Genomic DNA, 26,763 nt, shown 5'->3' with positions numbered 1-26,763 from the left:
GAGACATGGCTTTATCAACAAAGGTCGTCTAGTCAAGCCTATGGTTTTTCCAGTAGTCATGTTTGGATGTGAGAGTTGGACTATAAAGAAAGCTGAGCGCCGAAGAATTGATGCTTTTCAACTGTGGTGTTGGAGAAGACTCTTGAGAGTCCCTTGGACTGTAAGGAGATCCAACCATTCCATCCTAAAGGAGATCAGCCCTGGGTGTTCATTGGAAGGACTGATGTTGAAGCTGAAACTCCAATACTTTGGCCACCTGATGCAAAGAGCTGACTCACTTGAAAAGACCCTGATGCTGGGAAAGATTGAGAGCAGGAGGAGAAGGGGACGACAGAGGATGAGATGGTTGGATGGCATCACCGACTCAATGGACATGAGTTTGGGTAAACTCTGGGAGTTGGTGATGGACAGGGAGGCCTGGTGTACTGCGGTTCATGGGGTCGCAAAGAGTTGGACACGACTGAGCAACCGAACTGAACTGAACTGAAGGATTGTCCTCTCAATGGAGCTAACACTAACTTTGGTGACTGTTTGGATTTTTAAAGTGTTAAATAGCAAGGGTTGAATATCCAGGGAATAGGTGGTTTGTCTGGAAATCCAACGAATTAGCCACATTCTGGGTAAAACTCTCAGGGGAGTGGAAGAGAAAGAGAGGATGGGTTTTACAGCAAATCTGCCCCTCATTTGTGTGTGACTCTGTCCAATTGACCTAAATTTTCTCAAGCCTCAGTAAACTGAAGCTAATAATAACTACCATAGAATTGTTGTGATCAAATATTTATTATGAAACTACTAAAAATCTTTCCCAGGCTTCTTTCTTTGTATTTATGTCCCAACAAGATGGCATCACTTGCTATTTCTTTTCCTTTTGCTTTTCTTTGCTTTCACACATACTTTTCTTATATTTCTTTTTACCTGCCTTCTCAGAAAATTCTCCAGCAAATAAAACACATACATGTGGAGACCTGGCAATTTCAGTTCAGTCCACTTTTGTTCCTTGGATCTCATCTCAGTGGTGATCCCTTTTCGAGGAAGCCTTCCCTGATCCTGGTCCTATTGCAATCTAGAAGGTATTCTTTCCAGATTTTCCACAGTACTCTTTTTAAAAATTTATCTGTCCCCTGCTAAAAGTAAGTTTTCTGAGGGCAGTGACTGTCCTTTGTACTGTTGTGTAACCAGAGTGCATTTTGTGCCTCCCTCCTCCCCTTGACTTAGGTGATGTGTGGTCTGAACCCAAGCTTTTGTGAAACTCAGAACAATACCAAGAGGCACAGCACCTGCCCCTCACCCCTCCACCCCCTCACCCCTCCACCCCCTCACCCCTCCACCCTCTCCCTCTCCCCCTCCCCCGCCCACACACACCCTCCCTCACTTGATTTATAACCAGAAAAGAAAACCACTTAATTTGCACATAATTGATGGTAAAACCCACTTCCTGTGGAGGTAAATTGGGCTTTCAGAGTCAGCGCAGCTGGGATCCTCATGAACCTGATTTCTTGTACTTTGGTAGAGATTCAGACTTTCGGTCTCTTTCACACACAAGAGATGTTTCTTGCTCTTGAGTAGAAAACCACTGGAAAGCAAGGGTATGACTTGGCAGTAATCCTTTCCAGTCCGCTGGGCCAAGCAGCTCTAGTCCCACCACAGCTACTACTCATTATTAAAAGGACCCCTTTAAACAAAACACAGACTGCCTCTGGGGATGATGAAAACCTAAGGGGAAGAATAGTTTGAGACTCCTTAATTATACTTGGATGTCTGCTCCCCTTCCCCCTTTTTTTCTTTTGGGCAGTTCAGGCCTTGGAGGAGGGAGGGAATAGAGGGAGAGAAAAGGAGTGTAAGAGAGAGAGTGAGTGAGGGAGTGTGTGTGTGTGTCTGTGGTCAGGTAGGGACCTCTCCCTTGTGTGACCCAAGCCTACCCCACGTGGCCATGGTCTCTTTGTCCTATACATCTCAAAAGTTACCTTCCACCCTCTAATGGGTCATACTGTATTTGGGGTAGAGTGAGGGCCAGCTGGACAAGTAATGACAGACAGTGCCTATAACCCTTTACTACTTTACAAGTCTGTGTCTTTTAGGCTGAATACCTTGAGGGTGGAATGGTCTGATTCTTTTCACATTCTCAGTGATCAGTACAGATGCTGGCATGTCTCTCGGTAAACAGTGGTTACCTGTTTGTGGAATGAGGCAGCATGGTGTGGTAGAAGATTGAAGGCTTTAGAGTTTGTGGACCTTGGTTAGGATGGGTCCAGCACTTGTTAGCTAGAGGACCTTGGACCAGGTTTTAACCTTCTGAGCTTTAAGATCAGCTTTTGTTGTGAGGATAAAAATTATTGCACCCTGCACAGTTCCGGGCAGTAGGTGGCTATTATTTTTCTCTGATAGTTTATTTGGAAATAATTTCACCATTAGAGAAAAGTTTGCAAAACAAAAACTAAAAAATCCAATATTCCTTTTACTCAGATTCCCCAGTTGTTAGTAATTTATTGCTTTTGGTTCATTGCCCACCCTTCCAATATGTGTGTGTATGTGTACATATACCCTGTATCATTATTCCTTTTCTGAACTTTTGTGAACCAAACACTTCGATGTGTATTCCCCCAAGTAGGACTTTCTTACATGACCGGTATATAACTCTCCAAATCAGGAAATCACTGTTGATACGTTACCATCCATCCATGGCCCCATTAGCATTTTGCCAGTTGTCCCTGTCGTGTCTCTTTTTGGTCCAGGACCCTGTCTAGGACTGTGTGTTGCATTTAGTGTCTCCTCAGTCTTTCAGTCTGGAACAGTTCTTTAGCCTTTGCCTTTCTTTCATGTCCTTGACATTCTTGGCGTGTCTAGGTCTGTCTCTGTCTGGTTCTCCATGGCAGCAGTTCATGTCACTTCCGGCAGGAATGGCACAGAGACAGGCTGTGCTCTCCCCAGAGCGTCAGACCTGGAGGCAGGCCGTGTGTGCCCGTCCTACCACCGGTGATGTTAGCCTTGATCTCCTGGTTTATTTGGTGTTTGCCAGGTTTCTCCACACTAGGTTCACCAGTTTTTCTCTTACAGTTAGTGATTATTATCTGTGGCAAGATACTTTGAGGTTATACCACTAGCCTGTTCCTCATCAGAGCACTATCTAACATCCTGAACCAGCCACTTCTGTAGTAGTTGCCAAATTGTGATTCTCTATCAGTCTGTCTATATTTATCAGTTGCCATTGTACTATAAGGAAGAATTTTCCTTTACTTGTTTATTTCTGTCAGTATGAACTCAAGGATCCCTACTGTGCTCTGTGGTTTGAAATCCATTTCTGTAATTGTTCTTGATCTTCAGGCTGTTCTCAGTTTGGCCAGTAGGACCCATTTTATGCTGGCTTCTTCAGTGTCTCTTGCCACTCTGGCATAAGAAGATTTTCCAAATCTTTCACTTTTCCTGCCCTAGCCCTGGAGTCAGCCATTTCCAAGGAGGCTTGGTTCTTTTAAGTGGGTGAGAGAGATTAGAAACCATAGTCTGGGTGCTACTGGGGTGTCATTGCCTCTTGGCTCTCTCAGCAGACAGAGCTAGAAAATATATGTAAGTAAATACGTACACACACACACACCATCCATGTCCATCTGTAATTATCTCTAGATTTCTCTGTATATATATGTAGTATGTGCAAATGTATGATGTTTATAGGTGTGTATATATTATGTATTTTATATTATAAAACCTTGAGTTTTATTTATATTGTAAAAACCAAAGTTCACATCTGTAACTCCATCTTAAATCCAGCCAACCTCTTTCCATTATTGGAAATACATTCCCAATTAGGGAGAAAATTGGGTTACTCTTATCCTCGGTATATTTACTTACTTCATTTTAATTATTTGCTTGGTGTGACTGTCTTCTCCAGCTCTTCATCCCGCTCCTCATGGCCTTAGCCAGTGGGTTCTCTGCTCCGCCTTCCACTGGCCTCCCAGTGTTCCCTCTCGTTCCCAGCCTTCCTGGTGGCTCCCCCCTCCCCCAGGTGCCCTGCGTTCTCGGCTTCTGGGCCTGCTGGCCTGTGCCTTCTTCAGATTCCTCACCTCCTTACCTCACCCAGGTCCTTACCTATTGCATTAACTCCTCTATGCTGGAGGCGAGCTCTTATTCTTTTCTGAGGGAGATTATGTATTTTTTGTTTGTTTATTGAAGTATAATTTATATGCAATAAAATTCATCCTTTTAAGGTATGCATTTCTGTCGATTTGACAAATGCAATATAGGCATGTAGTGATAGCCTTAGATAGTCAAGATACAGAATACTTTCACTGCCACAGAAAGTTCCCTCGGGTCCCTTTCTTTTCAGGGCTTCCTTCTGCCCCAGCTGCTGGCAGTCACTGATCTGAGCTCTGCTCACTGTGTGGTCTTTGGAGGCATGGCTTCTTTCACTTTGTGTTCTTGTGCGTTTCATCCATGCTGTTTTATGGATTAGTAACTCATTCCTTTTTATTGTTGAGCACTTATTTATTCATGTCTATACCGCAGTTTTTTTTTTCATTCACCAGTTGATGGACACTTGGGTTGTTTCCAGCTTTTGACAACTATCGATAAGACTGCAATAAATATTTGTCTATAGATTTTTGTGTGGATATATGTCTTCACTTCTCTTGTGTAAATACATAGGGATGGGATTGCCAGGTCATACCTTAAGTATATGTTTAATGTTTTAAGAAACTGCTAAACTGAGCATCTTACCGTTTTTGCATTCCTGTCAGCAGTGTATAAGAGAGTTCCAGTTGCTCCACATTCTTTATACCATCTGATATTGTTAGTTTCTTTTTTTTTTTTTAATCTGAGTCACTCCATTAGGTATGTAGTGCTGTCTCTTTGTGGTTTTACTTGGTGTGTGCTTAGTTGCTCAGTTTTGTCCAACTTTTTGGGACCTGATGGACTTTAGCCCGCCAGGCTCCTCTGTCCTTGGGGATTCTCCAGGCAAGAACACTGGAGTAGGTTGCCATGCCCTCCTCCAGGGTGTCTTCCCAGCCCAGGTCTCCTGCATTGCCAGGGAAGCCCAGGAATACTGGAGCGGGTAGCCTATCCTTTCTCCAGGGGATCTTCCTGACCCAGGAATTGAACTGGGGTTTCCTACATTGCAGGCGGATTCTTTACCAGCTGAGCTACCAGGGAAGCCTGAATTTACTTGGTACTTCTCTAAATTCCAGTGGTGTTGAGCAGCTCTTCATTTGAATAAGTGAAGTTGCTCAGTCATGTCCAACTCTTTGTGACCCTATGGACTGTAGCCTACCAGGCTCCTCCGTACATGGGATTTTCCAGGCAAGAGTACTGGAGTGGGTTGCCATTGCCTTCTCCAGGGATCTTCCTGACCCAGGGATTGAACCCAGGTCTCCCGCATTGCAGGCAGATGCTTTACCGTCTGAGCCACCAGGGAAGCATAGCTGCCATTCATATCTCTTTGATGATGAGTCTGTTAAACCTTTTGCTCATTTTAAAAATTGAGTTGGTTGCTTTCTTGGTGAACTTTGAGAGTTCTTTATATATTCTTGTTACCAGTCCATTGTCAGATACATGTTTGCAAATATTTTCTCCCATTCTGTTATTATAAGTGATAAACATAGTTTCTTTAGTTCATCAAAATGTTGGATTGGATTATTTGGGGCTTTCCATAGAGCCTCCCTGTTGTGAATACACAAGAGAAGTATATGTAAAAGGATGAATGTAGACTTGAGAGGAAGTGGGGATCTTGGAGGATCATATGGAATTGCCTCCGCGAAAGGACCAAAGGGTGCTTGTAAAAAGGAAGGAAGAGCTGAGGGAATAAGAGCGGTGGTGGTAGCCAGGGCCTTTGGTAGGAGAATTCAGTATAACCAGGTCAGGGGTGGGAGGATGGCTGTTAGAGCTGTCTACAGTAGAAGGGTAAGGAGCCTCAGAGGAGCCAGGGGGTTACCATGGAGAGTGTTAAACCTAAATGAAGTCAAACAGGGAGCTTCATGTGGTAGGTGAGAGAGAGGCTTAGAGAGAGGACGTCACTTACTGAAGCTGTGTGTGCGTGTGCTCAGTCACTCAGTCATGCCCGACTCTTTGCACCCCATGGCTATAGCCCGCCAGGCTCCTCTGTCCTTAGAATTTTTCAGACAAGAATATCGGAGCGGGTCGCCATTTCTTCCTTCAAGGGATCTTCCCAACCCAGGCGTCAAACCCATGTCTCCTGCGGCCCCTGCGCTGGCAGGCAGATTCTTGACCACTGTGCCCCCGGGAAGCTCACTTACTGAGGAACTAGGCCTTACACTAAGATCTTTAAGAACAGCTATAAAGAAGGGCAGCACACTGAGTAGGGGGTGGATGGGAGAAAATGAGAATGTTAAGCTGGGTGACATGGTTTTGTTATTCTTTATATCCTTTACATAATTTATAAATATTCTTCTTGTATCTATTCAGTATTCAGTAAAACATATTAAGAAAGCTGGAATGATGGCAGAATTGGTGATGGAGCTGCTATGAGTTTTACCATAAATAAAACTGTAATATATTTTGGATTAAACAGAAAATGTTGGAAATCAAATGGGAATGTATTTTTTGGCACAACAGGAATGTTTGGTTCTTCCTGACATCAAAAGAGAAAAGGATGCTAAAGACAATAAGAAATCATAGGTTTGGCTTTTGCTAGTTACAGTTAGTTATGATAATAGTAGCTCCCAAGGTTAGGATTTACTGGAATTGGAATTGCCTTTTGATTAAAAGAGAATGATGAAAGGAAATACCTGGGGACTACCTGGGAAAGCCTGATAATAATAGTATTGGAGTCCTAGTCTAATTTAGGCACTGTGCTGTGCTCCTTGCCATTACATTTTCCTAATCCTTTCATAATCCTGCAAAGTATTTGTTGATACTACATTTTTATTTTATAAATACAGAAATTGAGACAAATTAAATGATAGATCCAAAGTCACATACCTGGTGGATGGGCTTCCTCCCTAAGACTGGGTGGTGTCAAAACGCGTTCTTTTATTACTGTGCCATTGCTGATCAGTGTAATTTGAACACTGGTGTTAGTCTACTGTTGGTTTACAGACTCACTACAGGACAGGGACAGAGCTTGATGGTGAGTATGTGGAAACTTTCATAACATTATATGTATATTTATTTTACTGAAGTATAGTTGACTTAACAATGTTTCAGGTGCACAGTGAGGTGATTCAGTTAGATAAACACATATATATTATTTTTGAATAATCTAATAATAGATTATTTTGGAAAAATAACCTATTTTCCATCATAGGTTATTACACGACATTGACTTTTCATAACATTTTGATGGACTAATTATGTGAGTGTTGAGTCTAATAATTAAAACAGTTGGGCTTTATTTTATGTGTCTCCATTTTTTTTTTTAATTTCATCTTTAGCCATAGTTTGTCTTCTTTTAAAAAACCTTTTATATTGTATTGTATTGATTAACAATGTTGTGATAGTTTCAGGTGAACAGTGAACAGACTCAGCCATACACATCCATGTATCCAATCTCTCCCAAACTCCCCTCCCATCCAGGCTGCCACATAACATTGAGCAGAGTTCCTTGTGCTATACAATAGGTCCTTCTTGGTTATCCGTTTTAAATATAGCATAAATATAGCAATGTGTACATGTCCGTAATTTCACTGTTTCTTTTAGCTTATTTTATTGCATTATTACAAAAGTACCATTCTATTGATGGTTTGGGGGTTATGAAAAGAAAAGGGTCACTGTGGCTAGTTTGAGAAGCCTGTACTGTGCCATGCTGCCTGTTAGTGAGACTGCATCAGTGGGCAGTTAGCTCCAGCATTTTAGCTGACTCTTGAGTTCTGAGCGGGAGCGGGGACAGGGTCAATAGAAGGGGAAGAGGCAGGAGTGGGGACAGGGTCAATTGAAGGGAAGAGGCAGGAGGGGAAGGTGAGGGTCTCGGGAGACTCTGGGAGAAGGCTCTAGACCTTGTCCTGAAGTAGTGGAAGGTGACTCTCAGGTCTCTGCTAAGATGATGGTGGATCCTGTGCTTCCTGTGGACAAATGCAGTATTTGGATTGTGGCCACCTTTCTGTAGAACCCTTACCTGCTTTTTATTACTGTCTGCAGCAATGCTGGTGTTGTCGTAGAGGAGAACAAATATAGGAAAAGGAATTTATAGATATAAAGCTAACCAAAGGTAGGAATTCAGAAAATCTCAAACCTGCTTCTCTCTTCACAACTACATACTCATACATGAACACTCACCTTGAAGTGTTTTCCCTTTAAGGAAAAGGCTGCGGTGTTTTGGCAAGGCCAGCTTTGATTGGCCCCCTCTGTGGCTGTTTGCCATGAAGAATCCTGACTGGTCCAGTTTTGTTCAGAGCTGGTCAGGAGTCAGCTGAGCTGCCAAGTGCTCTGCATCCATCTCGAAATGTGTTAGTGTTGAGGGTGTGGGCCAGGGCCCTTAGACGCATCTCCGGCAGTTCAACTTGTTTCAGGAGGAAATGTGACCTTGCTGTTTCGGAGCCCCGGGTCACAGATTCTTCCTTCTCTCTGCATGCCTTTGAAGTCTTGCCAGTTCAGGGAAGGGGGAACATTAACTCACTGTCCAGAGTATGTTTTTAGGGAACTGGCCCAGAATGGGATACCCTGATGAATGGCCCAGGAAAAGGAATCTACGTCCTTCAGGTTACCTAGGATATGAGGTTAAGGAAACAAGTATCAGTTTTGTGGGATTCTTTTTATGAAATGGCAGAATAGGCCCTCTGACTGGACCTTTGTTTGTCCAGTTTTAGTTGTGAGGAAACATTGTTCGCATTGACATGAGATGAAGGCCGGTGATCCTGCATGGCACACATCTCTTACCTGTGGTCTATAGTAACTCCTGCCATTCTGGTTTTGGCCGAGGGCAAGCCTGTGCCCTGTGACAGTTCTGTTGCAAACCTTTCACTTGCTCTGCAGGTTTTTAATCCCCGGAACCCAGGCTTGGGTCAAGACTGGGTTCTGGATTGTCTTGAGTGTGACTGTTGAGACAGCTTTCAGTGCTCCTCTGCTGGTGTCAGCGAGGATTGGGGCATGGCTTGTATAGGTCAGACCTTCTCTCTCTGGGTACAAACGACTTATTTAACATTTATTGAACCCTGTGATAAGTTTAGGCAGTTTATAATGCTAGCTTTTCAGTTTCACGGTGAAGTAATTTTGGTAATTTTCAGATTTATTAGAACCCTCTTAACATTTGAGCAGAAGGAGGCAGATAAGAGATAAGAGAATGAGGCATGCGGAGGAAGTAGCAGTCAGGGATCTTTCACAATACTATATAATTACCCCAGGGTTATCAAGTCTGGAACTACAATTATGTCCAAACATCTCTGTGTCTCTTCTGTAGATTATAAATTTCCCGAGGAGAGAGCAGTTTCTGATTCTGTTTTGGATTGTCCAGAGAGTCTGGTCTTCTTGGTAGATTCAATAAATATTTGTTGAGATCAATTAAATAAACAGGCAGCTTCTAAACTAAGCACAAAGGACAGAGTGCTAATTCAGTAGTTTGTGAATTTGATTCTCCAGGTCTTCATGCCATACTTCTCCAATCAGGTTGCTGGGCCCAGATGACTAGCCTGGTACTTGACTTTAAACTTTTTATCCTCTGCCTTGGTTATGCTATCACTAAGCAAAGTGAAGACAGGAATGTGGTTCATAGAAGAGCCAGAAGTACATCTAGCTGAGACTTAGCCCATTCTCCCCCACCACATACCTACCTAACTCCTTTCCGTCTGACCTGTGTGTGTATGTGCTAAGTTGTGTCCAACTTTTTGCAACCTCATGGACTGTAGCCCCCTTGACTCCTCTGTCCATGGGATTTTCCAGGCAAGAATGCTGGAATGGGTTGCTATTTCCTCCTCCAGGGGATCTTCCTGACCGAGGGATCGAACTCGCGTCTCCTACATCTCCTGCATTGGCAGGCAGATTCTTTACCACTGAGCTACCTGGGAAGCTTTGTACAGCCTTTGGGGACAATTAAAAAGAAAATTTACGCTAAAGGTATGATTCCTAGGTGAAGCTGGAGGCTAATTGTATATGTGCTCATATTTTTGTTAGGTATGTGGAATTTGAGGGGGTAGTGGTGCTGGACATAATCTTAGAGACTCTTCCTCAACTCCATATTTTACCAGAGACAAAATAGAGACCCAGAAAGGTCAACTAGTTCCTAGCCACAAGAATTAGTCGGCCACCAAGACTGTCCTCCAGGTCTGCCAAGTCCCAGTTCTGGGCATTTATCACTCTACCAGAGAAGGCCTGTTTTATTTTTATTTTTTTAATTTTTTGGTTAATAGCATCAGTAAAACCCGACTTTGTGCAGAAACGAATAGTGGCAATTTAGCTTAGGAATGTGAGTACAAAACCTTTTCCCCTTTTAAATGCTATAACTATCCCAAAGTTTCTCTTTCTCTGCTTTTTGCATGATTTAGAAGACAGGACAAAAAGATAAAAGTTTCATCAAATGCATGCTTCATTTAAATGCATAAAGGAAAAAGTAGGCCACTTTGGATTCCCAAAAATAACATTAAAAAAAAAAATCCCAAAATTGTGTAAAAAGGGATTTTAGTTTCACGAATTCTGTAATTTTCTGGCAGGTTTGGGGGGAGGCTCTGGTCCTCTGGTCTGGGGGAGGATGCTGGGTCTCTGAATACATTATGTTCTTATATGCCTCTTTTGTGTGTGGTGACCCCAGAACTGGGGTTCTCTAAAGGGTGACTTGGGGGGAAGGGATGAGAAAGTTGCAGGCGGGAAAGCTCAGCCTAGTGGTTTTAGAGAGGGTTTTTTTTTTTTTTTTTTTAAAGGAAAGGCCTGCTAGGAGCCTGGTCTTAACTGATTCCAGATGGGCCTGCTCCAGTACAAAGGTTTTCTGTGTGTTTGGGATGGGGCAGACCAAGAGGGCCCCCTGAGCACTTCCTGTGCAGCTCGGCAATTGTACTCACCTAATCAGAAACAGCCCTTACCGCGGGGCCTTGTGAGCAGCCATCTCGGGCTATCTTTGTGTCTCCTTCTGTGAACTACCCTCTTCTCCTGCCCCGTTTATCTCCCCATCCTCGTCTCCTTTCCTCTCTAATCTCTTCTCTGTTTGTTTTCTCCTCTCTAATCTCTTCTCCGAATATATATGGGGACATATATATTCCTTATGGGGTGGGAGCCATGGGGAGGAGGGGGAGGGGAAAGGAGAGGAAGGAAGAGGAAGGAGGGAGGAGGGTGGAACAGCCAAATTAAAGACAGATGCTGAAAAGCTTTTTTTCTGGACCTGGGAGCTGTTTGCTGAAAGTGGGTATTGGGAACATGAGAACGTGAAGCAGACAGGGAAAACCAAGCCAACTCCATTTTTCAATTTTTTCAATCCCAGCATCCTTTCCAAAGGGTTCAGAATAATACGTGGTTTGTTTACATTATAAACTGAGTATCCCTGGCCCTCTCTGGCTGTGTGCCACAGGGTGAGTTTGACAGTGACTTTAAACCCCAGTAGAGACAGAAAGGTATCTTGTGCTCACGTCTCTGGTAGTATTGTTGTCACGGGAGGATGCCTCCTTCTGTGCCCTGACATAGGCTTGTGTTTGGCCAGCTCCTCAGCTGCTGCAGGGCATCTCAGGCACTCTGCACCAGTGCAAAGAGGAGGTGATGCTCAGCTCTAGCTACTGAGTCGTTCTTGTGGGCCTTCCAGACTCCACCTAGGACTGTATCAGTATTTTATGTATAAACTGGATTTCCTCTTTTCGTGCAGATAGATGCCTGTTAAGACTCTTTGGTTCAAATGTATGCTTGGTATTTGAATCTCAGTCTTCTGGATCTAGCTGATGATTGCAGACTGTGGGCTCAGGGGTTCATCTAGGTCCTTGCACTTTCATCCCAATCCATTTGGCTGTTGTATTCATGTTGCTGCATAAATGTGAATTTATTGCACTTGTAAATTTGTAAAATTCTATGTTGGAATAAAATTCTCAACAACATTGCTTTTCCTGACCTGCCCATAATTTTAGTGTCCCTTTTGTCTTCCTGTAAATGTGATGATCACGTATTTCTCCTGTGCTAAATGTGGACTATATTGTCAAATGAAAAAGTTCTGTGCAGTTTTTAGGTATCAAGGTTGTCTGGGAGATGTAGTTTGGAAATGAAAGTATTTGCATTTCTGGAATATTTTGGTGTTAGTGGGAATAATGTTTGAAAATGGGATTTCTTAAGATAGGCCACGTGGTCAACCTTCTGGTCAGCGAGTCTTAGCAATATAGCATTGAAACTAATAAATTTTTGTTGTTGTTTAGTTGCTAAGTTGTGTCTGACTCTTTGCAACCCCAGAGATGGTAGCCCACCAGGTTCCTCTGTCTATGGGATTCTCCAGACAAGAGTACTGGAGTGAGTTGCCGATTCGTTCTCCAGGGAGTCTTCACCACCCAGGTCTCCTGCATTGGCAGGCAAGTTCTTTACCACTGAGCCACCAGGGAAGCCCCACATTTAATATGAAGTGGCCTTAATTTCATTTGTAGATGGAGAGACCACACTTGCCCAGTGTCACAAAGCTAGTGTCAGAGAGACAGGTTCAGCCCATTTTGGGTCCAAAGGTGGTATATATTCTTCCACTCTGAGTTGCATATGAGGCCTACACTCTTCTCAGAAATTCTTTTCTAAGGGGAATATAGTGATTGACATTTTTTTAAAGATCATTTTTAAACTTATTTGTATTATCATCCTCGGCCCTTTTTAGGCATGCTAATTAACTTCATGCCTTTGATGTAAAGCTGACACTGGAGAGAGGAAGGGGGTGAACCAGTTGTTTACTATTCATAGACAGACTTTGAGTCTTAAAAAGCTGCTTTTTTTCTAAATTGGAATTTTTATGAGGGTATTATAGATTCACACACAGTTGTACAAAAGCTGCTTCTGAAATGGTGAGAAGACAGAGGTTCTGGTTTAGAGGCGGATAAATGCCTTTCCTGGTCTCCTGAGGCAGAGTGGAGGAAGACTAGACGGGGGCCCTTGAGCCCTCTGCTCACCTTGGTGGCTGTCCACTCTCTGGTTTGTGCATGTGTCGAATACTAGATACGGTCTAGCGTGAGTAGCACCCAGGTTCAGTCCTCAGTTCAAGCAGGCCACACCATGCAGTCTTGCTGATGTGTTTAGGCAGAGACAAGACTCAGGATGGAGGGCTAGATTGCGGGGTGGGCAGAGGTTGGAGTCATCACAGACCTTGGGAGAAGTGAGTTGGAACTGATAGGGGTGAATCAACCAGGCATGTTTGGTTGGGATCACTAGGATGACTTCTTTCATTGTTTTCCTCCTAGCTTAGATGTCATCTTCCTAAGGAGGCCTTCTTTAACCTAAAGTACATCTACCACCATTTTTTTTTAAACATTTATTGTAATTTGTAACTAAATATTTTTTTGTTTACTTGGTTAAAATATTTCCCCCCAATTTGGCTATACTTATGAAGGCAAGGACTGTGCCTTTTTTTTGTACTGTATACCTGGAAACTAGGCCAGTAGGTGTACATAGCATAAAGGTTTGTTGAATGAATAAATATCATGGGAAATGATAGTTCCTGCTGAAAAGCTTAACTCTCAGTTGCCTTTTATTTTACCTATTGTTTTAGGTAAGAGTAGAGACTTGAAAACTTTCTGGATAGAAGAGTTTTAATCCCTTAGTATTCTTTTCTTCTTGTCATAAATTAGTAAACCACTTTATCTTGTGGTTGTCACTTGAGTTCTACTAATGGATTCTTGCATCATTTCAGAAAACATGTTTAAGGCTTAGAATCCCAGGCCATGAAGCATTTGGTCCACCTTGACCTCTAAAATTAGCAGACTTCTTCATTTCTCTCCTGTTCTACATGTTCTCCCAAGTATTGGAGTAGCATAATTCTATTTTAATGCTTGTTACAAAAGAGAATAAAGAAAACTGGATGACTCTGGTTTAAAAACTCTCTGTTCATCTAACTTGGCTTACTGGCTCTTTAACTTCTTATCCTGGAATTGACCTTCCCTAAATTTATCTTTATGAAGGGGTCACGCTTGGCTTTTCCTTTTTAAGTAATCTTTGTCCCCAAGTCTAGGAAGAAAAAGTTAAGTAATAGTGGGCAAGAAAATTAGAAAACAGTATAGGAAAAAAGTGTAGAGTTACGTGGGTGTGTGTGTGTATGTGTGGGTGTGTGTGTGCTCAGCTGTGTTTAACTCTTTGCGACCCCATGGACTGTAGCCCACCAGGCTCCTCTGTCCATGAAATTTTCCCGGCAAAAATACTGGAGTGGGTTGCCATTTTCTACTCCAGGTGATCTCTCCAACTGAAGCATCAAACTGGAGTCTCCTGCATTTCCTGCATTGACAGGTGAGTTCTTTACTACTGTGCCACCTGGGAAGCCTGTGTTTATATATACATATATATTTATTTTCCCCTTCTCTGCCACATTCTTCTGTAACTAGAATGATATATTTTTTTAATTCTGGAAAAGATTGCATGATTTCTGGATTCAGCTATTTCTTTTAGGTAGTGAAGCTATGAAATACTGAAACTGTAGTTGTTAACCTTGTTAGAGTTATTAGAGAGTCCTTGGACTGCAAGGAGATCAAATCAGTCCATCCCAAAGGAAATCAGTCCTGAATATTCATTGGAAAGACTGATGCCAAAGCTGAAACTCCAGAACTTTGGATACCTGATGCAAATAACTGACTCCTTGGAAAAGACCCTTATGCTGGGAAAGATTGAAGGCAGGAGGAGAAGGGGACGATAAAAGATGAGATGGTTGGATGGCATTACCAGCTCGATGGACATGAGTTTGAGCAAGTTCCCGGAGTTGGTGATGGACAAGGAAGCCTGGCGTGCTGCTGTCCATGGGGTTGCAAAGAGTCGGACGTGGCTGAGCGACTGAACTGAACTGAATCTTACTAGGGCATTTGGTCTACACTTTTGAAAGTTGGTAAATGGTATGGTTTTTAGATGTGTGCATTGAAGCAATAGAGCTTCCTGGGTAGCAGCTGGTAGAGAATCTGCCTATAATGCAGGAGATCCCTGTTCGTTTCCTGGGTGACGCAGTTTCCCTGGAAAACAGTTTCCCCTGGAAACTACCCACTCTAGTATTCATGGGTTTCCCTGGTGGCTCAGATGGTGAACAATCTGCCTGCAGTGCGGGAGACCTGGGTTCGATCCCTAGGTTGGGAAGATCCTCTGGAGGAGGGCATGGCAACCCACTTCAGTATTCTTGCGTGGAGAATCCCTGTGGACAGAGGAACCTGGTGGGCTACAGTCCATGTGGTCTCAAAGAGTTGGACATGACTGAGTGACTAAGCACAGCACAGCACATTGAAGCAGTAGCCATAATAAAGAAATTCTTTGTTCTTCTGTTCCTTCCTGTTGTTCAGTTGCTAAGTTGTGTGCAACTCTTTGCAACCCCATGGACTGCAGCATGCAGGCTTCCCTGCCCTTCACTCTCTCCCCGAGTTTGCTCAAATTCATGTCCTTTGAGTTGGTGATGTTATCTAACCATCTCATCCTCGGCCACCCTCTTCTGTCTTCAATCTTTCCCAGCATCAGAATCTTTTTCAACGAGTTGTCTCTTTGCATTATGTGACCAAGTATTGGAGCTTCAGCATCAGTCCTTCCAGTGAATATTCAGAGTTGATTTCCTTTAGGGTTGACTGGTTTGATCTCCTTCCTGTCCAAGGGACTCTCAAGAGTCTTCTCCAGCACCACAGTTCACTGTTCCTTAGTGAAGTAGAAATGTGCTTGGAGAGTTGCGGGTGGTGGAGGATTGTTATTTTCAAGCTCTGATATCAGTCAGTTCAGTTTAGTCACTCAGTTGTGTCTAACTCTTTGTGACCCCATGGACTGCAGCACGCCAGGCCTCCCTGTCCGTCACCAACTCCTGGAGTTCACTCAGACTCACGTCCATTGAGTCAGTGATGCCATCCAACTGTCTCATCCTCTGTCATGCCCTTCTCCTCCTGCCTTCAGTCTTTCCCAGTATCAGGGTCTTTTCCAAGGAGTCAGTTCTTCGCATCAGGTGGAGTTTGGAGTTTCAGCTTCAGCATCTGTCCTTCCTCACAATTAATATTTAAGTGTTATGCTGCCAGCTAAGGTTAATATTCAATTCTGAGCTACCAGGGTGTGCTGCAGTCCATGGGGTCGCAAAGAGTCAGACATGACTTAATGACTGAACAACAACAAAGGTTAATATTCATTTAGGTCAGGACTCACCTCTTATATATTGCTTTTATCTCTTGTAGCACCTAACACAGTCCTGGGCACGTAAGAGGTGCTCAGTAAATTTAAGTTAGTGTGACGTGTGTAACTCACAGATTGTTAGAGTTGCTCTGTGTCTTAGAGGAAAACTTCAGTTGTGCACTTTATATATATACGTGGTGTGCCTGGAAATTTTTTAAATATGCATTCAAAATGATACTTTATTAAAGTTTATAGAGAAAATCTATGAGAATGTCTTCATGATATTCTTTACTTGAACCAGGACATGAATAATAACTGTAAAGGAAAAAATGATCGATTGACTACATTAGAATTCAGTTCAGTTCAGTTCAGTCGCTCAGTCGTGTCTGACTCTTTGCGACCCCATGGACTGCAGCACGCCAGGCTTCCTTGTCCATCACCAACTCCCAGAGCTTATTCAAACTCATGTCCATTGAATCAGTTAGCACTATCTTTTCACTAAAATGCACCATTAAGAAAATAAAAAGGCATACCACAGAGTAGGAGAAGATATTTGCAATATAGGTGTCTGGCTCAGATCCACAACATATAAATAACTTCTACAAATCAATATATAAAAGAGATCCGATAAATCGATCTTTGAACAGGTCAGAAAAAAACCAAAAACCAAAAACGTAGGTACGTAGGTAGGTACTTCACAAAAGATGATATCCAAATGCCCCTGAAGTGGTTATCATCAAATTAACCTTCAGGATAAGCAAATAACCACAGTGAGATGCCGCTACAGTAACTCCAGAATGACTGAAATGAAAAAGACAGATGTTACCAGGTGTTAATTCAGTGAGGATGTTTGTTGGAACAACTTTGGAAAATAGGCAGTTGGAACTATCTACCAAAGCTGAATGTAAGTGTGTCCTGTGATGAGCAATTCCACTCCAGTTATACGTAACAGAAATGTGTATACACGTGTGCACCAAACAATATGTACGAAGATGTACGTAGCAGTGTTTTTAGTAATAGCCCCAAACTAGAAATAACACAGTTGCCTTTTAACAGCAATAAAATATTTTTCAGTAAGTTAAAATTATATTTATAAAACAGAATACTTGACAGTATTGACAATGAATGAACTGTTGCTCTGTTCAACAGATGAAATGGTTTCACGAATATGATGTGGAGTGTAAGAAGCCAGCCCCAAAGTACATAATGTGTGATTTCATTTATATGAAGCTTAAAAACAGGCAGATTGAATCTGTGGTGTTACAGTCATTCCTGTGAGCTGGTAGGAGTGACTTTGCCAATGCTCTGGATGGGTTTGCAGGGTGCTGATCAGTTCAGTTCAGTCCAGTTCAGTTGCTGAGTTGTGTCTGACTCTTTGCAACCCCATGGACTGAGGCACGCCAGGCCTCCCTGTCCATCACCATCTCCCGGAGTTTATTCAAAACTAATGTCCATTGAGTAAGTGATGCCATCCAACCATCTCATCCTCTGTCGTCCCCTTCTCCTCCTGTCTTCAATCTTTCCCAGCATCAGGGTCTTTTCAAATGAGTCAGTTCTTCGCATCAGGTGGCCAGAGTATTGGAGTTTCAGCTTCAAAATCAGTCCATCCAATGAATATTCAGGACTGATTTCCTTTAGGATGGACTAGCTTGATCTCCTTGCAGTCCAAGGGACTCTCAAGAATCTTCTCCAGCACCACAGTTCAAAAGCATCAATTCTTCGGCACTCAGCTTTCTTCACAGTTCAACTCTCACATCCATACATGACTACTGGAAAAACCATAGCTTTGACAAGACGGACCTTTGTTGACAAAGTAATGTCTCTGCTTTTTAATATGCTTTCTAGGTTGGTCATCACTTTTCTTCCAAGGAGTAAGCGTCTTTTAATTTCATGGCTGCAATCACCGTCTGCAGTGATTTTGGAGCCCCCCAAAATAAAGTCTGTCACTGTTTCCACTGTTTCCCCATCTATTTGCCATGAAGTGATGGGACCAGATGCCATAATCTTCGTTCTCTGAATGTTGAACTTTAAGCCAGTTTTTTCACTCTCTTCTTTCACTTTCATCAAGAGGCTCTTTAGTTCTTTGCTTTCTGCCATAAAGGTGCTGTCATCTGCATATCTGAGATTATTGATATTTCTCCTGGCAATCTTGATTCCAGCTTGTGCTTCTTCTAGCCCAGCATTTCTCATGATGTACTCTGCATGTAAGTTAAATAAGTAGGGTGACAATATACAGCCTTGAAGTACTCCTTTCCCTATTTGGAACCAGTCTGTTGTTCCATGTCCAGTTCTAACTGTTGCTTCTTCACCTGCATACAGATTTCTCAAGAGGCAGGTCAGGTGGTTTGGTATTCCCATCTCTTTCAGAATTTTCCACAGTTTGTTTTGTTCCACACAGTCAAAGGCTTTGGCATAGTCAATAAAGTGAAGTAGATGTTTTTCTGGAACTCTTTTGCTTTTTTGATGATCCAGTGGATGTTGGCAATTTGATCTCTGGTTCCTCTGCCTTTTCTCTAAAACCAGCTTGAACATCAGGAAGTTCACAGTTCATGTGCTGTTGAAGCCTGGCTTGGAGAATTTTGAGCATTACTTTACTAGCATGTGAGATGAGTGCAATTGTGTGGTAGTTTGAACATTCTTTGGCATCGCCTTTCTTTGGGATTGGAATGAAAACTGACCTTTTCCAGTCCTGTGGCCATTGCTGAGCTTTCCAAATTTGCTGGCATATTGAGTGCAGCACTTTCACAGCATCATCATTCAGGATTTGAAATAGCTCTACTGGAATTCCATCACCTCTGCTAGCTATGCTTCCTAAGGCCCTACTTGACTTCACATTCCAGGATTTCTGTCGGTAGGTGAGTGATCACACCATCATGATTATCTGGATTGTGAATATCTTTTTTTGTACGGTTCTTCTGTGTATTCTTGCCACCTTTTCTTAATATCTTCTGCTTCTCTTAGGGCCATACCATTTCTGTCCTTTATCAAGCCCATCTTTGCATGAAATGTTCCCTTGGTATCTCTAATTTTCTTGAAGAGACCTCTAGTGTTTCCCATTCTGTTGTTTTCCTCTGTTTTTTTGCATTGATCACCGAGGAAGGCTTTCTTGTCTCTCTTTGCTATTCTTTTGGAACTCTGCATTCAAATGGGTATATCTTTCCTTTTCTCCTTTGCTTTTCACTTCTCTTCTTTTCACAGCTATTTGTAAGGCCTTCTGAGACAGCCATTTTGCTTTTTTGTATTTCTTTTTCTTGGGGATGATCTTGATCCCTGTCTCATGTACAATGTCACGAACCTCCATCCATAGTTCATCAGGCACTCTGTCTATCAAATCTAATCCCTTGAATCTATTTCTCACTTCCACTGTATAATTGCAAGGGATTTGATTTAGGTCATACCTGAATGAATGGTCTAGTGATTTTCCCTACTTTCTTCAACTTAAGTCTGAATTTGGCAATAAGGAGTTCATGATCTGAGCCACAGTCAGCTCCCAGTCTTGTTTTTGCTGACTGTATAGACTGTATCAGGGTGCTGATAGTGTTCTTTTTTTTTTTAAACCTAGAAACTTGTTTACATGAGTGGGTTCACTTCGTGGAAATTCACTGAGTTGTATACTTCTGATTATTTTCCCCCATTTCTATGTATATAGTCACTTCAGTAAAAAATTTGCTTAAAAATTAGATGCCACTTTTGACCTGTGATTATTTTAGCCTTTAGACTGCTTTTTCTCTCTCATACATTGTTGTTGTTGTTCAGTTGCTAAGTTGTGTAAACTGCTTGCAACCCCATGGACTGCAACACACCAGGCTTCCCTGTCCTTCACCATCTCCCTGGATTTGCTCAGACTCATGTCCATTGAGTTGGTGATGCCATCCAACCATCTCATTCTCTGTTGTCAACCCTTTTCCTCCTGCCTTCAGTCTTCCTCAGCGTCAGGGTCTCTGATACATACATTACTCCTTTGCCTATTAAAATTGGCAGCTTGTGTGTATGTTCAGTGGCTCATTTTGTATCCAACTCTTAGAACTCCATGGACTGTAGCCCACCAGGCTCCTCTGTCCATGGGATTTTCCAGGCAAGAATACTGGAGTGGGGTGCCATGCCCTCCTCCAGGGGATCTTCTCGACCTAGGGATTGAACCCATGTCTCTTGAGTCTCCTGCATTGGCAGGTGGATTCTTTACCACTGTGCCACCTGGGATGCTTAGGTTGTGGGTACCCACATGCATTTATGTGTTTATGTATTATAGATGTTGTATGGACATGAAGATGCTTCTTTTATTAATGTAAATATGCTTGTCAAATAGTCAACCCACCGAGTTTCAAATGATGAACCAACTCCGCTGATCACTGTTTTAAACCAGTTCGCTGCAAGGAATAAGGAAACTTTCACTCTGCCTCACAGAACAGCAAATTGGGAATTTGCTCTACAAACAGAAGAACCTCCTCATGAAATGTTCTCAGTCACTAAAGACTTCATTTTCAGAAGAATGCACCTCCTTTTAACCTTCATTCTTTTAAAAAAATTAAGATGTAATTGAAATATAACATTGAAATATGTATACATAGCAAATGATCACTATAATATGGCTAGTTAACATACATCACCACACAAAATTTTTTTCTTGTGACAAGAATTTTTGAGATCTATACTCTCTTAACAACTTTCAGATATATAGTACAGTGTTATTGACTGTAGTCATGCTGTTTACATCCCCATTTCTTATTTATTTTATAACTAACTGGAGGTTTGTACCTTTTGACCATCTTCACCCATCTCTCACCCCAACCACCAATCTGTTCTCTATTAGGATATTTTTTTGTTTTGTTTGTTTAAGATTGCTCATGTAAGTGAGATCTTAGAGTGTTCATCTTTCTCTGTGTGAAGTTTTTCACTCATCCTCATGCCCTCAAATTCATCTTTGTTGTTGCAGACATCAGAATTTCCCTCTTTTTATAGCTGAGTAATATTCTATGTGTATATTTGTACACCACATCTTCTCCGTCCATTCGTCCGTCAGTGGATGCTCGGGTTGTCTCCATGTCTCGGCTTTTGTAAACAATGCTGCAGTGAACTCGGGCATGTGGTTCTTTTAGAATTAGTGCAGTGCTTTTGTTTCTTCCGGATAAATACCCAGACATGGAATTACTGGATCATATGGTAGTCCTGTTTTTAATTGTTTGAGGAACCTCCATACTGTTTTCCATAGTGCGTGCAACAGTTAACATTTCCACCAGCAGTGTACAAAGGGTCCCTTATCTCCACATCCTTGCTAACACTTGTAATTTGTCTTTCTGATAATAGCCATCCTAGCAGGTGTGAGATGATACTTCATTGAGGTTTTGACTTGCATTTCCCTGATGATCTGTGAATGTTGAGCAGCTTTTTGTGTACCTGTTGGCTATCTGTAGGTTTTCATTGGAAAAATGTTCTATTTAGATCCCCATCTCATTTTATAATCAGATTGTTTGTGGTTTTGCTATTGAGTTGTATGGGTTATTTATATGTTTTGGATTTTAACCCCACCTGATACAGTTCTCTATGTGTTTTGGTTATTAACCTCATCTGATATTATATATTGTCAGATACATAATTTGCAAATCTCTTCTGTACGGTAGGTTGCCTTATCATTTTGTTGGTGGTTTCTTTTGCTGTGGAGAGGCGTTTTATTGACCTTTATCATGGCAGCTAAAAAGATAGGAACTCTTCACATGATATTAAAAAAATTTCCCTCCTTTACTCTGGAAGTTAACTCAAAATAAGGCAGTTTAGGAAAATGTAACCTGGTTGGGGTAGAAAATCCCATTGTTGCATTGACTTCTCCCAACAGGTCATCTCCTTCAACTCTCAGTCTGGCCTTAGTTAAATACTTGAAAGTCCTCCTAAGTTTTCCATCTTGTTTTCTGACCATACCATTGTAAAAATTAATTCTCTCTCCCTGGAAGGCCCTTACCTATCTCAGGGAACTCCTGAAATTCCTTTCCCATGACGCTTGCTAGAGGTCCCCATGTCTCTCGTGTCCTCTCACTTTACCATATATATTCGTCTCTACCATGTCACATACCACACATAACTGTTTATTTGTCTTCTAGTACTAGCCTTTTAAGATTTATCAATTGACCTGTGGTAGAGGTTCAATAAGTATTGAAAGGATGAATGATTGGGCATATTTTCTGAAAGACGATAGCTGTTTTCTGCAGATTAGAAGTGCTAAAGCTGAAACTCCAGTGCTTTGGCCACCTCATGCGAAGAGTTGACTCATTGGAAAAGACTCTGATCCTGGGAGGGATTGGGGGCAGGAGGAGAAGGGGACGACAGAGGATGAGATGGCTGGATGGCATCACCGACTCGATGGTTGTGAGTTTGAGTGAACTCTGGGAGTTGGTGATGGACAGGGAGGCCTGGCGTGCTGCGATTCATAGGATCCCAAAGAGTCAGACACGACTGAGCCACTGAACTGAACTGAACTGATAGTATTTGATACTGTTAGATACATTTTAACTTTTTTCGGAAGTAGTGATACTTTGTGTTAAATTTTCAGTAAACCCAGGAGTGTGTATTTACAGAAGAGGCCATATTGTGACAGGAGGAGAGAGTGATGCTAACTGGTTCACATGGGTATCAGACATGTAACCTTGGCCTCTTTAGCGTTGTCCTTTAACAGCTGATACAATTTTAGTGGAATCCCTGGAGAAATACTTTGAAATGTTCTGGTTCTATATGCAGAATTTAGAAATCATAAATCTAATATATAGATCTTGACTGCACAGGGTTTACAGATTAAAACCAGCAGATGAGACTGTGTCGGCATCAGGATGTTATAATTGGGCCAGTGTAGGCATTAGCCAGTGATAATTTTGTTCATCTTGAATATTATAAAGTTAAATTCCAGAATATGTTATCTGAAGTTTTATCATTTCACTTCAGCATGTAATTTCTCAAGCCAATTTTAATTTTTAAAGATCTGAGTAGAATCGTTGCCATTTTTCCAGAAGTTTAGACTAATAGGATTAGATTAAGAAATGAATAAGTATGGAGTGCCTGCTCAGGGTTTAAAACTGTTCAGTTCAGTTCACTTCAGTTCAGTCATTCAGTCGTGTCCGACTCTTTGCAACCCCATGAATTGCAGCACGCCAGGCCTTCCTGTCCATCACCAACTTCCGGAGTTCACTCAAACTCACGTCCATCGAGTCGGTGATGCCATCCAGCCATCTCATCCTCTGTTGTCCCCTTCTCCTCCTGCCCCCAATCCCTCCCAGCATCAGAGTCTTTTCCAATGAGTCAACTCTTCGCATGAGGTGGCCAAAGTATTGGAGTTTCAGCTTTAGCATCATTCCTCCCAAAGAACACCCAGGACTGATCTCCTTTAGAATGGACTGGTTGGATCTCCTTGCAGTCCAAAGGACTCTCAAGAGTCTTCTCCAGCACCACAGTTCAAAAGAATCAATCCGGCACTCAGCTTTCTTCACAGTCCGACTCTCATATCCATAAGTGACCCCTGGAAAAACCATAGCCTTGAGTAGACGGACCTTTGTTGGCAAAGTAATGTCTCTGCTTTTGAATATGCTGTCTAGGTTGGTCATAACTTTTCTTCCAAGGAGTAAGCGTCTTTTAATTTCATGGCTGCAATCAATATCTGCAGTGATTTTGGAGCCCAAAAAAATAAAGTCTGACACTGTTTCCACTGTTTCCCCATCTATTTCCCATGAAGTGATGGGACCGGATGCCATGATCTTTTCTGAATGTTGAGCTTTAAGCCAACTTTTTCACTCTCCTCTTTCACTTTCATCAAGAGGCTTTTGAGTTCCTCTTCACTTTCTGCCATAAGAGTGGTGTCATCTGCATATCTGAGGTTATTGATATTTCTCCTGGCAATCTTGATTCCAGCTTGTGCTTCTTCCAGCCCAGCGTTTCTCATGATGTATTCTGCATATAAGTTGAATAAGCAGGGTGACAATATACAGCCTTGACACACTCCTTTTCCTCTTTGGAACCAGTTTGTCGTTAGTGTTATCTAAAAATTGTGACTTTGACCTTGATGTTAACAGCCTGTATTTTATTGATGATATAAGAAAAGACCGATACATAAGTGATTTCTGACTATTTCTTTCCACCTCCAACTGGCTATAAATGGGAGGCCAAGCAGAAAAGACACAGGTTGTGAGTTCAAACAGATCTGGGTTAGAATCTTGGCTTTTAAAAAAATTAAATACCGAGTTTTATGATCATGGTCACATTGACATCTCTGGAATTGTTGTTTCTCTGTGTGCTAAGAGAGGTAAGAATATATGCAACTTGTAGTTTTTTTATTTTTGAGAGTTAATAGCAGTCCATATAAAACTTCTGGCATATGATAAGTGCACTTTAATGGGTGTTTGAATGAAAGTGAAGTCGCTCAGTCGTGTCTGACTCTTTGTGACCCCATGGACTGTAGCCTACTAGGCTCCTCCATCCAAGGGATTTTTCAGGCAAGAGTACTATAGTGGGTTGCCATTTCCTTCTCCAGGGGACCTTCCCGATCCAGGGATCGAACCTGGGTCTCCCACATTTACCGTCTGAGCCACATAAATAGTTTTATTTGCAGCAGTCAGCTTAGTCCAGGCCACTGTTGATAGATTTCATGATGATAGCTAATGTAAGTCAAGCTCCATAGTTGATTGGATGGGAAACTGTGCTTCAGTCTTCCCATTGTGGAGTAAAGTAAGTGACCTTCTGTTTGTTTTTAAGAGTATTAAGGAGAATTGTTAGAAGAGGGTTCATCATATTTAGCCTGTGGAACCATCTGACCAGTGATATCACACAGGGAATAGTTTGTTACGGAGTCCACGTGGAGTGAGATAAGGAAGCAGAAATTTCAGAGATGGACATATTACGCTGTGTTCCTCCTCTATCTCCTCCTCTCCTTATCCGCCTCCCCATGTGAGTTTCAGTTGTTTTTTAGCAAATACTATGTCCTTTGCTGTCTTCTGTAGCAGTTGTGAAGCTTATTCTGGATGCCTGTTTGTTAACTAGTGGGTCGTTTGGACTTTGCTGAAAGTTCCAAATTGTTTAAATTCTGTTTGGGGCAGATGACTATTTCTTATTGCATGAAATCATTTTCCTTTCATGTCTGTTTTTTCACTGGAGAGTTGGTGCCCTGGAGCAGAGTCTCTGCCCTGCAAACCCAAAACACAGTTTTTCTGGGTGTGTCGTATTTTAATCCAATCCCTTTCATACTATAAGGCTCTGACCTGCTTGGAGCCTTATACTTGGCTACAATTAATGCTTTGTCCTTTAGAGTCATATATGAGTGGCCACTGGGTTGACTCAGCGTTTAGCTATCAAATATGGCTCTGAGAAAAAGTTATTTCCCTATAAATGGGCAGCTGCACTGGAAAATGAAACCTTGGTCCATATTGAGTCATTTAGGGAAAGTGAGTGGCAGTTTCAAAATTAAAGTTAGGACTAGGTAAAGAAAGGGCAGGGCTAGCTCCAAAGTTGAGAACTAGTCATAAATCAGCTGGATTTTACTAGAAGTAGAGACCTTTGGGGGAGCTTTGATTCAAGAAATTATGTGTACTTTGTGCTGTATCTGTGATTATGAAAGGATAATTTTTTAGAAGGTGGCAAGTTCTTCCTTTGTGGAGAGTTGATTTCCATTAATGTCCACAAGAATTTCACTACTACTGAGATGTCAGCTTACACTCTATTCAGTCCCTTTGGCCCGGGGACTTAAACTACTTTACATTAATTTTGTCAGTAATTCTTACAACATCCCTGTGTGGGAGCTTCTTTTGACGTGAGGGATGTCAGAACTTGCTTCAGTTTACATAGCAGGTCAGTCTCTGGGATGGAAAATTTGACCCAGGATTTGGGGTTCTAGGATTAGCATGTTTGGTCCCTGAAGTGTGCAGTCTTTCAACTTCATTTCTTTCCCCTTTTCTTCCTCCTATTTTCCCTCTGCTGGAGGAAATAATATCAAGCAAATAGGGAGAGAATTGGTCTTCTAAGTGGTTAGAGACTTAGGAATTCTGCCTCTAGGCACAGAGTTTCGGATCCTTGGCTTGGAATGGAAGGAAACAGCAGAAGACTGATACTCAGTCCGTGACATGTCCTAACTGGTTTTTTGACCAATGCGTACCTTTATTTTTGCTCTTTTCTTCCCCCCTTGTTGCAAGAAGAGGAGGCCGTGAGAATTTTCTCTGTGCCAGCCTTATATGTGGGACAGTCTAGATGTTTCTAATGCTGAGCAGATACCATTACTTGCTTTGCTTTGGGGGCCAGAGAGGATGAGGTGAAGCAGCCACTTTGGGGTGGGGTTGGAAGGAGGAGGGTGGAATGTGGGAAGGAGGACGTTTCTCTGTGTTTTCTTAGTCATAGGACTCTGAATCCCAAGTAGCTAAATTTAGCACAGGTTCCTGTTGAAAGCATCATTTTTTGGGGGCGGGTGGTGAGGGGAGAACGGAAAACCTTTTTGTGTATCCTGCTCCATGAAGCCAATAGGGAAGCAGGAGGAGGTGAGGTTGCCATGGAGATGGTAGCTGTGTGCAAGGGGAGAGCAGCAGGGTTTAGAATTCCAGGAAGGAAGAGAGAGTGATGTCATCAGATTCCATGGACCAGCCCAGGAACCCCTGTGAG

At 42.2% G+C, this 26,763-nt stretch overlaps 1 protein-coding gene across 23 annotated transcripts in view; it reads left to right on the top strand.

Moving 5' to 3' along the window:
- Positions 1-26,763, top strand: part of RBFOX2 (RNA binding fox-1 homolog 2) — a 293,081-nt gene that overhangs the window by 41,373 nt on the left and 224,945 nt on the right. The window contains exon 1 of one of the 23 annotated variants that reach the window (XM_060414141.1): positions 1-26,763. This exon is cut by the window's left edge and continues 41,373 nt beyond it. The exons of the other annotated variants lie outside the window; for them this stretch is intronic. Coding sequence (XP_060270124.1) covers positions 26,722-26,763 — 42 coding nt within the window. The 5' untranslated portion in view covers positions 1-26,721. 23 annotated transcript variants of the gene reach the window in all.

Source organism: Ovis aries, chromosome 3, assembly GCF_016772045.2.
Source record: "Ovis aries strain OAR_USU_Benz2616 breed Rambouillet chromosome 3, ARS-UI_Ramb_v3.0, whole genome shotgun sequence".
NCBI lineage: Eukaryota > Metazoa > Chordata > Mammalia > Artiodactyla > Bovidae > Ovis > Ovis aries.
The sequence above is the reverse complement of the archived record's forward strand: the minus strand, read 5'-3'. Positions and strand labels throughout refer to the sequence as shown.